This window comes from Sus scrofa, chromosome 7, assembly GCF_054392235.1.
Source record: "Sus scrofa isolate SSC_HxYL_T2T_F1_AM1 chromosome 7, Sscrofa_HxYL_maternal_Yorkshire_Landrace_v2.0, whole genome shotgun sequence".
NCBI classification, from domain to species: domain Eukaryota; kingdom Metazoa; phylum Chordata; class Mammalia; order Artiodactyla; family Suidae; genus Sus; species Sus scrofa.
Window position 1 is genome coordinate 35066273 of NC_139389.1, and position 13432 is coordinate 35079704.

Genomic DNA, 13432 nt, shown 5'->3' on the forward strand with positions numbered 1-13432 from the left:
TGGTGGCGCAGTGGTTAATGAATCCTACTAGGAACCTGCGGGTTCGATCCCTGCCCTTGCTCAGTGGGTTAAGGATCTGGCGTTGCTGTTGCCTGAGCTGTGGTCTCGGTCACAGATGCGGCTCAGATCCTGTATTGCTGTGGCTCTGGCGTAGGCCGATGGCTACAGCTCCAATTAGACCCCTAGCCTGGGAACCTCCATATGCTGCAGGAGCAGCCCTAGAAAAGGCAAAAAGACAAAAAATAAACAAAAATAAATAAATAAATAAATAAGAGCTCAGTGACTGAGAGTGAGGAATAAAGAAGCATCAAACTAACCTAAAATTTTCTAGCTGAGGAGTTCCCGTCATGACTCAGCAGTTAGGAACCCAACTAGTATCCATGAGGACCTAGGTTCAATCCCTGGCCTTGTTCAGTGGGTTAAGGATCCAACGTTGCTGTGAGCTGTGGTGTAGGTCACAAATGTGGCTCAGATCCCACAGCATTTCTGTGGCTATGGCTTAGGCTGGTAGCTGCAGCTCCAATTCCACCCTTAGCCTGGGAACTTCCATATGCCATAGGTGTGGCCCTAAAAAGCATAAAAATAAAATAAATAAGTAAATAAATAAATTTTCTAGCTGAGTTGACAAGGAATGAAGGATAGGTCAAAGAGGTTAATTCTTTGGGTTTGGGGTATTTTTGATTTTGAGAAACTAGTAAGAAATCAGGACCAACTTATTCAATAGACTAGACGTTGAGTTCATAAGAAAATTCAGAGTTAGAGGAAGGATAGATTAAAAATGGGCACAAATTCTTTGTGGTTCTTTCCATCAAGAGACAAGTCTGTTTCCCCAGCTGCTGAGTGTGAGCTGGCTGGGTGACTTGCTTTGCTCCCTAGAAAGCAGTGGAATTGACGCTGTTCAAATTTCCAGCTTCGACCTCAGGAGAGGCCATTTCCAGCCTCCAGTCATGTCCTGTTCGAACACTGCTGTCCTGTGAAGAAGCCAAGGCTGGTCTGCTGGAGACACGTGGTCCCCCCTTCCCAGCAACCAGCATCAGATATGAGAGTGACAGTTCCCTGAAGCTAGAGTTCCAGATGTCTGTGGACACATGAGTAACCCCAGGAGAGACCAGCAAAAGAGCCTCAGCTCAGTGCATCCCAAATCACTGACGGGAACAGATAAAAGCTGGTGGGGGGTTTTTTGTTTTTGCTTTTTAGGGCCACACTCGCGGCATATGGGAGTTCCCAGGCTAGGGTCTAATCAGAACAATAGCTGCCTGCCTACACCACAACCACAGCAACTGCGGATCTGAGCCATGCCTGCGACCTTCACCACAGCTCACAGCAATGCTGGACTCCTAACCCACTGATCGAGGGCAGAGATCAAACCCGCATCCTCATGGATCCTAATGGCGATCGTTAACCACTGAGCCACGAAGGGAACTCCCCAAAGCCTGTGGTTTTAAGCTCTTAAATTCTGGAGTTGTTTGTTGCACAGCATCAGATAATTGAAACTGTATTCCATTTCCCTTGGTCCCACGTACTTACTGATCACCGCTGGGCGCTTGTAACTGTCCAACCATTAAAAATCCTTTTATAAAGTTATGACATGTGGACTCCTCAGCTAGATTGTAAACTCCCCCAAGACAGAAATTATTTATTATTCTGTCTTTAAAATAATATTTACAAAATTATTTATTTGTATCCTCAGCAGTGTCACAAGGGAAACGCATACAAACATCAATTGCGTTAAAATATAATATAAGGAATAAATAAGCACTAAAGAATAAATAAAGGCTTGGATCTAAAACACTACCAAGATGCCAGAAATAAGTGTTTCAAAACAAAAGTTGTATATATTTGCATGTAGACTTTTTTAAGAAACAACTAAAATAGACATTGAATGAGATCATGATTCTGTTCTCACACATTAAAAAATGTTAGAACACCAGGAACAGAAAATATCTGAGAATTAAAACTTTTTTTTTTTTGTCTTTTCTAGGGCTGCATCCACAGCACATGGAGGTTCCCAGGCTAGGGGTCTCATTGGAGCTGTAGCCACCGGCCTACGCCACAGCCACAGCAACGCAAGATCCGAGCCTACACCGCAGCTCATGACAACGCCGGATCCTTAACCCACTGAGCAAGGCCAGGAATCAAACCCGCAACCTAATGGTTTCTAGTCGGCTTCATTAACCACTATGCCAAAAAGGCAACTCCAAGAACTTTTTTTTTTTTAATCCAGACTTTCTATACCCTCTCCTTATTTTCTTTGGTGAAGAATTTTAGTTTTACTACTTTTTTTCATAACTCATTTCTTTTTACTTAACTTTTTTTCCTTGGATTTGTGTATGTGTCCTTTTGGTGCATTTATACTTCACATTTTATTTTTTTTATTTTTTTAAGTTATCTATGATTGCTACTAAAAGGCAAAGCCCATGCCCCTTAAGTGGTCCTAGATTTCTCTCACGATAAACAAATAATGGACAGAAAATTCTTTCTCCCAAGGAAGGCAGCATTCCCAACAGCTTTTGTATTCTTACATGCACTTTCTTTCCATATTGCTTTAGCCTGTGGTTTCTCCTGGGTTCTGTGAAAAGCAAAAAGGTTGGATGCTTATCGTGGTTCCTTAGAAGTGTGTGCTTGTTAGGTCAAGCATTGGAATCCTTTTAAGAACCTGATTCGGATAATCTCTCATGATGACACATGCTCTCATGTTCTTTTAATGAGTTAAATGTCACTTCATCACAGAAAATTATAATTGGTTGTCCCTAGAAATATTTAAAATGTCATCATATTATCACCTAAAATATCACTGAAACACAGAATATTCATGTCAACAAATGGGATTTCTCTCTTTTGTGTCTTCCAAGAAAACACTTTGAGGACATTGCAAATTAGTGTTCCCATTGTGCTAGGAAACATAAGTCTTAGGTGTGGAAAGAAATGACCTTTCTACTGGAATTCCCATTGTGGATCAGCAGAAAACGAGCCTGACTAGTATCCATGAGGATGAGGGTGTGATCCCTGGCCTTGCTCAGTGGGTTAAGGATCCGGCGTTGCTGTGAGCTGTGGCGTAAGCCAGAGGCTATGGCTCTGATTAGACCCCTAGCCTGGGAATTTCCATATGCCTCCAAGTGTGGCCCTAAAAAGCAAAAAAAAAAAAAAAGAAAGAAAGAAAGAAGGAAAGAAGGAAGGAAGGAAGGAAAGAAAGAAAGAGAAAGAAAGAAAGAAAGAAAGAAAGAAAGAAAGAAAGAAAGAAAGAGAAAGAAAGGGAAAGAAAGAAAGGAAGGGAGGGAAGAATAAAAAAGAAAAGACCTTTCTACTTTTTAAAAATGCATCTCAGGATGACTTCACTATTATAGTTGCTGGACAGTAGATTTTTTCATGTGAAATCTTTTCCAGAAGGTAAAAAAATGTTCTTGAGAGTATATAAAGATTTGATCCATGGCAGTGGAGAAATCCAGCCAGCCCATCCCTCCTTTCAGTTCGGTAAGAAAGCACCTACATCTCCATTCCCTCAAGCTGATTTTTTAATCCTTTGGAGGGCATCATCAAACAGTTCTTTCCTATGATGAAGTGTCAATCAGCCCTAGCTTTAGTTTGTTATCGAAGCAAAGTGGCTCTCCTTGTCTCTTGACTCAAAGGTAAGGGAAACTGGCTAGATGGGGAGTCATGTCAGTGAGGTTATCTAGATGGACCGATCATTTGAGGGATCATTGAGGTAAAATACAGCCCTCTTAAGGTCAGATCCTAATCAGGGCAGCTGAGCACGTGACTGGCTGAGTCAGGGCAGCAGCGGAGGGAAAGGCGGTTAACAGGAATAAATCAATTTGCCTCCTTTCTGATTTTGCCTGAATATTTATTTCAACTGAAGCTCCCTCTATTCGCCTCACTCACCCCTTGACACTGCTCCTTCCTAAGCAATTTAAGACCATGCTCTGTATTTCTTCCTTGTGAATTTTAATGTTCAATTATTTAATATTTACCTCTGTATATTCCAATTTCACATGCCTCTCTACCTCCCTTCTCAGATCTCTCCCGCGCTTTTTTTTTTTTTTTTTTTTAAAGAATGACCATTTTTAGAAGTGATAGGAACTACGATGCTTGAAATCTGAGGAATAACAACAGGTAGGGCCAAAAAGCCTAAAAAGCAAGATTTCTCTCACCCAAAATCTCCTTCATTGACGTGTTCAATTAATCCTGGTTGAACAAGGCATACGTGCTGGGAACAATTCCATTGCTGTCCTGAGCATGTGCTGTAAAAATACAAAAATTACAAAAGTGGCCTGACCTTTGGGAAGTACATTAACAAAATTAGTAAGCAGAGTTGTACATTGTTAAGGCATCAAACACGTCTGTGATTAATGTTAGCCATATGACTATTTCATTCTTGGCAAAAATACATCATGACACATGCATTAGCTACCACTCCAGGCAATTAATCAATGAAATGACCACACATTCACTGAGGTTTGAAAATATAAGACAACTAGGACAGTAGAGTCAATGCATTTGTAACTGGAAACTTTCTGCAGGATAATCTTTGTAAGGCAGCCTGTTTTTATGAATAGTTGCTGTGTTCAAGGAAACATAATTTGCCTGTAGTGTATCAGTATTTATAAATAAGAGGTACATTTAATGCAGACCCACTGTCATAAACACCAAACTCAAACATTAAAAGAAATTGTCATGATTAGATTTAAGCGTTCATTAAAATTAAATATGCATATAAAAAACTACAGATATGTGCTACCTTATGACTTATGATTCTGTCTGTTTGCATTTAAATATATGCTTTGTTTCACAGACATCCATTTTACAACATACACAGGTAGCAGAATTTAGTTCTGTGTCACTTAAATTCATTACCAGGAATTGCAGTTTTCTTTAATTACTGATCCTTCTTCATAATGTTGACCATCTCTGTGGCAACCTGTCAAGATAACACATACACAAATAAAAATTCTAAATTGGGTAATAAAGTGCACTCACATAACAAGTCATCTAAAATTGTGTTTAGTTTTCCAAATATGCAAAAACATTTGGTGCCCATCTGATGGAAATCCACATCAGGTTCATGTCAAGCTTTATATATCAGATTTGTTTGGGTTGGTTCCATGAGCGTCTATCTTTATTGAGAGGATTCACAAAGCATAAAAACTAGATTACCAAGGTATTAATCACTAAACATACTCAAAGAATAATTAATATATTTAAATAGGTAAGCAGTAAAACAGTTTGAATTAATTTATGACATTTCTCATTTTAAAAGTCTAATCAAGTCTCATGTGAACATGATTGATTGCATATGATTAGAATAAGGAGCTCAAAGCATTGGGCCAAAATAGGAAGCTATTTCATTGAATTCACCTTACAAAGATAAACTCTTTTTTTTTCCTTCAGAATTTGGATTAGGAGAAAATTTATAAGGTTGTGGCCATTTGTGTTCTAAATCCAAACGTCTCTCAACTATCAAAGCCTTGAGACTAAATAAGAGTCCACTTGAGAGAGTATATGCAGGTCAAAGAAAGACATCCAGGACTGAGCCCAAACAGTAGAGACAACAGATGTTCAGAAGAGGGGAGAGGGAGGGAGTGATCTGTGAGGAAGCAGGGAATGCAGGGGAGGTGGAGTCCTGCAAAGCAAGAGGGAAAAGTATTCAATGCAAGTGGAAGTGGTCACTTGTGTAGAGTATTGCTAAGAGGTCGAGAAAAGAACATCTGAATATTGCATTTTAAACGTGGGCATCTTCAATAACCTTTCCATGATGGTAGAATAGCAGAGAAGGACATCCTGTCAGAATGAGCTGATGAGAGATTTGGAAGTCAGGAAGTGAAACGTTTCAGGTATTTTTGCCATTAAAGAAAAGACGGGAATAATAGTCGGTTAAGGACATGGAGTCTAGGAAAGACTTTTTCAAATTGAAAAGCTACAAATACACATTTTGTAAATATGATATTTGATCCAAGAGAGAAGGGGGGGGGATGATTCCTGGAGAGAAAGGGAGGGAGGGAGAGGAGAGAAAAGGAGAGTGAGGGAGGGACATTTGTCAGGATGAAGATCTTGAAACCCCAAGGTGGGATTCAGAGCTCAAGAGTAGGAATCTTCTCAAGGTAAACAGTAACCAGGATGGAGGAAGGGTGAAAATTGTGATGATGGGGAGATGAGAAAATGCCTAGCGCCTTTATTTTCTCAGTGAAAAATGATAAAGAGTGAGTTAAACTGGTTATACCGTGACATACATACATAGATACACTGATATATACATACATACATTAAAAAATTAGTGGCTTTTGGGAGTTTCCTTTGTGGCTCAGCAAAATGAATCTGACTAGGATCCATGAGGGGGCAGGTTTGATCCCTGGCCTCACTCAGTGGGTTAAGGATAAGGCATTGCTGAGAGCTGTGATGTAGATCGAAGATGTGGCTCGGATCTAGTGTGGCTGTGGCTCTGGTGTAGGCTGGCAGCTACAGCTCTGATTCAACCCCTAGCCTGGGAACCTCCATATGCCATGGATTTGGCCCTAAAAAGACAGAAAACAAATTAGTGGCTGTTGAAGTTGAAGTTTTGCAACTTTAATAGCCATTAATAAAAAATTAGGCAACTTAGATGTTTGGAAAGTGAAATCAGTCTACTGATTTGAGAAAAGATGATAATATGATGTAATTTATTTAAAAGTACTTCCTCATAGTATGTTTTCATATCTGTGCTGGTCTAAACCTCGCTTTAGGGAAGGCAGCTGTGTGCTCTCATCAGGAACCCACATTCCAGAGGTGGTCAGACTGAGGTGGTCAGGGGAACCCTGAAAGGCCAGACTCCAGGGCAACTGTGACAAGTGCCTCCATTATCCATCTTTAATGAGCACTAGACTATCAGTGTAATGAACGTCAGATATGGGCTTTCTTTGATAAAATTAGTGGCTTGTTAATCAGCATAATGGATGTAAGTAATCAGTTCTTATTGGTTATTGAATAGTGTTCAATTGAGGTAGATTAGCTAAAATATTTTAGTCACATCCCACTCCTGTGGTCCACAGTTTTTATGCATCTCTTAAGGTCACCAGCCTTCACTCTTAGTCCCAGAGCCCTAGGATTGATCTCTAAAAGGTCCTGTGTCCAGCCACTGGGAAGGAGGGTTTGTCATTCCCTGACATTCTCTGTAATATTATCACATGGGAAAATTCCAATAAACTTTTCAAGCAAGGTATATGTGGGGACATCTACAAGGACAGGCACCTGAGACTTCATGAAGCTTTCAGAGGTTGTGTAGACTGTTGAGGTCTCCTTACCAATGTGTATTTTTGTCACTATCAGTACACATGGCGGCGTTTGGACTGATTTATCTTCATTGAGATGTGGTTAAGGAGGGTGAGAAGGAGCAAATCACCCTCATTCAATTCAAATGCAAGTCAGCAATTTGCATCCATTTTTTAACAATTCGAAGGTAAGAGTTGTGCATAATCAAATTAACTTAGGTCTGTTCACCTCCGATGGTGCACTAGACTCTTTCTTTAAAATCTGCTACACCAGAGATGCTGTCTGGAAAATCCACTCTGGTTCTGTTTCAAACTCTACCACTTGTTTTCTCTATTTGACTTTGAAATTCTCCAACTACTGGAAATAACCAACAGAAATGGAGAAAAAAAAAAAACAAACCCACAGAAGGAAGATGTTTATTGATATGTCCAACCTTTAGCTTATGCAAAAGAAATATATTTTTTAAAATCTTAAGTATATGTATATATATATATATATATAGTTTTAAGTTCCATGTTTAAAAAGAGTTGCTGTAAAAGAAACTAGACAAGATCATGAAACTAGATAACTGAAAAATATTTAATAAATCAGTGGACAAACAACTTAGCATTTCAGAGGAAAGATGCTTTACCCATGCAAAAAAATATATATATAATATACCATTGTCTATTTATTCTAGTTAGTTTTGTACAATTTTTAGATATTGCATAGTGCTATTTTCTTTCAACCAGGTACTTGCATAAGGAAGATAAAACAAAAGAAAAAAATTACCTTCATGGGAGCAATTATAGTCTAATGTGAACTTTTTGCTACTAAGTAAAATGATGAATTGCTTCCCTTTACAATGAATGGAGTAAAACCTATACCAGGAACATAAGTTCTACCTAAAACACGACCCTAAATTAAAGTCTTAGCAAAATCCTAGCTTTCAAGCAAAAACGGACATTTAAGAAGTAGCAATTTCTTTTCTAAATGGGCTACATGACTCAAATAAGGGAAAGCTCAAATACACTTTAGTGCATCAAAAGTGTCACAGCTTGAATGTAATATTTATACTCAACATCCATGAAGCCAACCCTATTCCTATTTATCATCTTTCAATGAGTTCTCATAATAGAATAAAATCTTTTTGTTTTTTTCCTGTCTTTTTAGGGCATATGGAAGTTCCCAGGCCAAGGGTTGAATCAGAACTGCAGCTGCCAACCAACACCACAGCCATAGCCATGCTGGATCCAAGCCACATCTGATCTGTCATCTACACCACAGCTCGCAGAAATGCCAAATCCTTAACCCACTGAGCAGGGCTAGGGATTGAGCCCACAACCTCATGGGTACTAGTTGAGTTTGTTACCACTAAGCCACGACGGGAACTCCCAGTATAAAATCTTAAATCCTTAAAACAGCCTATAAATCCTGGCAAAATATGACCTCTATTCACCTCCCAAACTTCAGCTCTTCACTCCCACCCTCCGCTGAGCATGACTCTCCGGATATGGTGGCTTCTGTCCAGTTCTTGGACATGCCACATTCCTTGCTCCCAGATCTCGAAGGCCTTTCTCTCAGCTTCTCCTCAGGTCACATGGCACCTCAGCTGAATATCTTCCCCCAGTGGCCTCCCCGACCCAGGCTGAGGTCATGTATTCCTTTCCATGTTAATGTGTATTCTGATAGACTTTTTCACAGCACCTTAAATGTTTCCTTCAGAGAATCACACAATTTGCAATTGTACACTGTATGCATTAACTATCTCACCCCCCCCCCCCCCCGCACACACACAATGTGTTTGTCACTCCAATAAGGGCAAGATTTTGTTTTTTTTTCTTTCCCGTTTTTGCCCCAGCAAAAGCACAATGCCTGGCTTGGTGGACGTATTCAATGAATATTTTTTGATGAATGGCAATATCTCCCATTTCTAATAGACTATCTGCCACTTTTTAGGGTGAAATAAATATTCATTGAGTTATTTATGGATAAAGGCAAAGCCCTAGCATGAATGATCATATGGAAATTTTAACGTGTAATATATATGTGTTTTAAGGAGAATTTCCTCAATTTTACAAATAGTATGACATTATTGAGAATGAAAGCAACAATCAATATCTAGATTTTGATATCAGGATACCAAATCATTATTCTTATCTAATTGTAATTTCCACCCACCATCACCTATTTATAGTTATGTGACAGAGCTCTGATTAAACCTGCATTTCTGAAAGAGGCATAGTAGAATTGTGGGTTTCTGTTTTGGTTGGTTTTGTTTTTGTCTTTTTGGGGCCACACCTGAGGCACATGGAGGTTCCCAGGCTAGGGGTCGAATCAGAGCTGGAGCCGCTAGCCTACACCACAGCCACAGCAATGGCAGATCTGAGCCACATCTGCAACCTACACCACAGCTATTGGCAATGCCGGATCCTTAACACACTGAGCAAAGCCAGGGATCAAACCTGCATCCTCATGGATGCTAGTCAGATTCGTTTCTGCTGAGCCATGACAGGAACTCCCCTAGAATTGTGTTTTGTGGACTTTTGTTTGTTTGCAAATTTGGGGTGTATTGATTGCTTAGAACTTATAGCCATTCTACTATAATTGGACCAGTAGAATCAATTGCAGCATTCTCCTTATGAATTATTTGTATTTACTCAGTCTTGGTGTTTTAAAACTACCCTATACAGATCACTCTTTTGTTTTTAGTACCCCAGATCATTTTAAAACCCGAGACTGGCAAAATGAAAACAAAACAAAAATGCACATGAAGACTCTATTTGATATTACTTACCTAGGGACCGTGGCCAACCTTATCCTGCTTTTGCACTGGTTTAAATGGCATTGCTACAGGGTCCATTAGTCCCATGAAATAATAGGTAAAATGTTACATAAATCTGCAGAGGATCAGGTCTGTGACTTAGATGAGGTTTTCTAAGGTTACATTCAAAACAGTGTGAGAGTTTTTTGTCAATACATTTTACAAGGAAAAAAAAGAACTTTAAGTAACCTCTGTATAAGTTGAGTGAGATTCAAAACAGAGTCTAGACCCGCATTTGTGGCTGTCACACCAGAACTTGTCTGAAGTGTTAATATGATGCAAGTGTCTTGCTTCTAAATCAAACATGTTAACAGTCTGAAGAAATTTATCCTGGTGATTAAACTATTTCTCATTTCAAATTAATATAGGGAGGAAGGAAGAAAGGAAAGAAGAAGGAAGGAGAGAAGGAAGGCAGGCAGGCAGGCAGGCAGGCAGGCAGGCAGGAAGGAAAGAAGGAAGGAAAGAAGGAAGGAGAGAGAAAAGAGAAAGTCTGACAGCTCTAGGATCGTGCTTGAACACATCCCCAAAGCCTACCTTCTGGATACCAAGGCTTCGTATGAGGACGCCATTCTTTCTCTTCACGGCAGAATGACTGGTAATCAGGACAGCAATCAGAATTTTCCCTTTCACAGAATTTATCACAGTAACACACTGCATTTGCCTCATAGAACGGAGTGACACAGCTGTCATCTCTGTCTTCACAACAACCAAAACTTCTACAGTATTGCCCTCGGAAAATGGCTCTTTTAAATCGAGTCCCTTCCAAAATGGTGTGATTCCTAGTGAAATCAGCTCTTGGGTCCACTTCTCTATGAGATAAAGACTGCCTCTTCATCCAAACTCCTGTGGTAAGATAAGCAAGGATTAAGAGCATAGATCCGGTCCACATTCTCTAGAGGTCAGGTGCGGCTCCCACTTTCTGTTATATTTGATAACCTTGGCCTTGGGGCTTCTCTTTGGAGCCTGAATTCGAATCATCAAGACAACTCAGCTTGAATCCTGAAACTGATCCTTTACTTGAACTGAGTGTATTTCTTGTAGTTAAACATTAATCAAGAATTTCAACGTTTGTCCAAGATAATATAAGTGTTAGAAGTAGACCATTGCTATTCCTCCAAAGTTAAAAATTTATATTTCATAGCATGGAAAAAAAACGTCCATCACCATGAAAATAAATACATAAACTTGCAGGCATATATGATACGTGGAATATCGCTTGCCTCCAGAACAATCCCGATTCCTAAGTCAAAAACCTTTCCAGAATCCACATGGCCCAAATTATGCAATACTCTACTGGCAAGGTATAAGAAATTCGAAAGTCAAAAACACAGTTATTCACCTCACCTACTTGCACGGCAACCAAAATCCATTCTCTCCTGAGGTTGCCTGCTAGGATCTGTCATATCAGTAACAGTTGCTCTAAATCATGCCCAGTCACACAGTGGCTTGATTTCCCATCTACACTCCATTTACTTACCAAAAGCATTTTGATTTCAAGGCTTAGTGGAACCTAATTTAGCTAGAAATTCCCTGAAGGTGACCTTTGTTTTCTCCCACTGACTCTCTATTGGACATCAGTTCAGGAACCTGCAGTATCTGGAAGGCAGTTTATCCTCAAGTCAAGTCAGTACTCTGTGCTAAAGGGGGGGGTGAAGGAAACTCAAAGGTCAAGATGCCATTCGTGTTTCTGTGGATCTCTGCCTTTACAGTGGGCTTTGCTATCCCGTCTTTACTCATTAACTAGAATAACTCCCTTTGAGTGGGGGATAAATAACCAGCAGGCGATGATTCAGCAAGAGTGGCAGCATTGCCTGGTGGAAAGGACTTGTCTTGAGGATCAAAAACCTGGACTCCAGTCCCTGAGCTACTCTTTAATAGGCTTTATGATCTTGGGTTTGCAATTTGCTTCTCTGATCCATAGTTAGTTTCCTATAAAATAAGATCTTCCCCCCCAAGGATAATCTGCAATTTCAATCTTGCAAACTTGTTCCCTGACTTTGCTCCATAAATTACTTGACTCACAGTTTTATCTTCATTGTTTCCCTTTCTTCTGACGCCTTCCTCCCTCTCAGGCTATAAGCCAGTTCAAGTCTCTCTTTTGTCTCAATTTTGCCTCCTCTTGGTGTCACTCTCCATAATCCACACCCCCATCTCTCAAATCCCCAATCTTTTGCAATCACTTCCTTGCCACCCACGGAGTCACTAAACTACTGCTAAGTGCTGTCTCCATCCCCAAGGACTATCACCAATATTGTCCTAACATCAGATTCCCTTTGACCTGTGTCCATCTCTTTCACACCTGAATCTTCGGCAGCAATTATCCCTGTGAAACAAACTGATCAAGAACCGGGGCCAAAGACTTAAACTAATGGAACTGAAATCCTAGTTTCACCACTGACTAGCAGCATGTCTTCCAGCAAGTGTCTTTATCTCTCTAGGCTTCAACTTCTTCATCAACAAAATTTCTTGTGATGATTGCTGTACAACTATAAATGTAATAAAATTCATTGAGAAATAAAAAAATTTAGATAACAATATTTATTACCATACCAGGTAGGGTGGGAAATTTAAATGAGATAATACATAAAGTACTCAGCACATCACAATGCTAAATAAATGTTAGTTATCACTAAAATGTATATTCTCCACCTAAAAGCTCTTTCCTCCTTTAAATTCTGTGCTTTCTTTCATTCTCTCCTGCTTCTTTTTTTTTTTTTTTTTTTTTTTTGTCTTCTCTGGGGTTGCTCCCGCAGCATATGGAGGTCCCAGGCTAGGGGTCGAATCAGAGCTGTAGCCGCTAGCCTACGCCAGAGCCACAGCAATGCGGGATTCAAGCCACGTCTGCAACCTATACCACAGCTCACGGCAACGCTGGATCCTTAACCTACTGAGCAAGGCCAGGGATCAAACCGGCAACCTCATGGTTCCTAGTCGGATTCGTTAACCACTGAGCCACGACGGGAACTCTCACCTCCTGCTTCTTGTCTAGTTTTCATAAAGCTCCCAATTTATCTGCTTACTCTTGGACTCACTTCCTTCCCTTCTCTGAGGTCATTTAAAATATGTTTTCAGCAACATTCTCAATCCTTTCCTTCCCTGGTCCTCACATATCCTCTTTCCTCAAAACTCCCATCGTTGAATCAGTCAAAGCCATGGGGTACAAGATCTTATGCAAGGTGGACTTCCAATCTTGGTATCTCTTTGGCTTCAATTTTTTTTTATTTTTTTATTTTTTATTTTTTTGTCGTTTTGCCATTTCTTGGGCCGCTCCCGCAGCATATGGAGGTTCCCAGGCTAGGGGTCTAATCGAAGCTGTAGCTGCTAGCCTACACCAGAGCCAGAGCAACGCAGAATCTGAGCCGCGTCTTTGACCTACACCACTGCACCATG

At 40.1% G+C, this 13432-nt stretch overlaps 1 protein-coding gene across 8 annotated transcripts in view; it reads right to left on the minus strand.

Annotated features, from left to right (window-relative positions):
- TINAG (tubulointerstitial nephritis antigen) overlaps positions 1-13432 on the minus strand; it is a 98508-nt gene that overhangs the window by 69839 nt on the left and 15237 nt on the right. For 4 of the 8 annotated variants that reach the window (XR_014809177.1, XR_014809176.1, XM_021098514.2 and 1 more), the window contains exons 1-3: positions 10577-11043; positions 4852-4915; positions 4149-4238 (exon numbers count right to left, since the gene is read on the minus strand). Coding sequence is in view for 5 of the 8 variants with exons in the window: in XM_021098514.2 (XP_020954173.1) it covers positions 4149-4238; positions 4852-4915; positions 10577-10931 (509 nt within the window). In the remaining 3 variants the exon portion in view is untranslated. Of the gene's footprint in view, positions 1-4148; positions 4239-4851; positions 4916-10576; positions 11044-11519; positions 11734-13432 lie in introns of those variants that run through there. The other 4 variants (XR_014809178.1, XM_021098515.2, XM_084966907.1 and 1 more) reach the window with 4 other exon arrangements.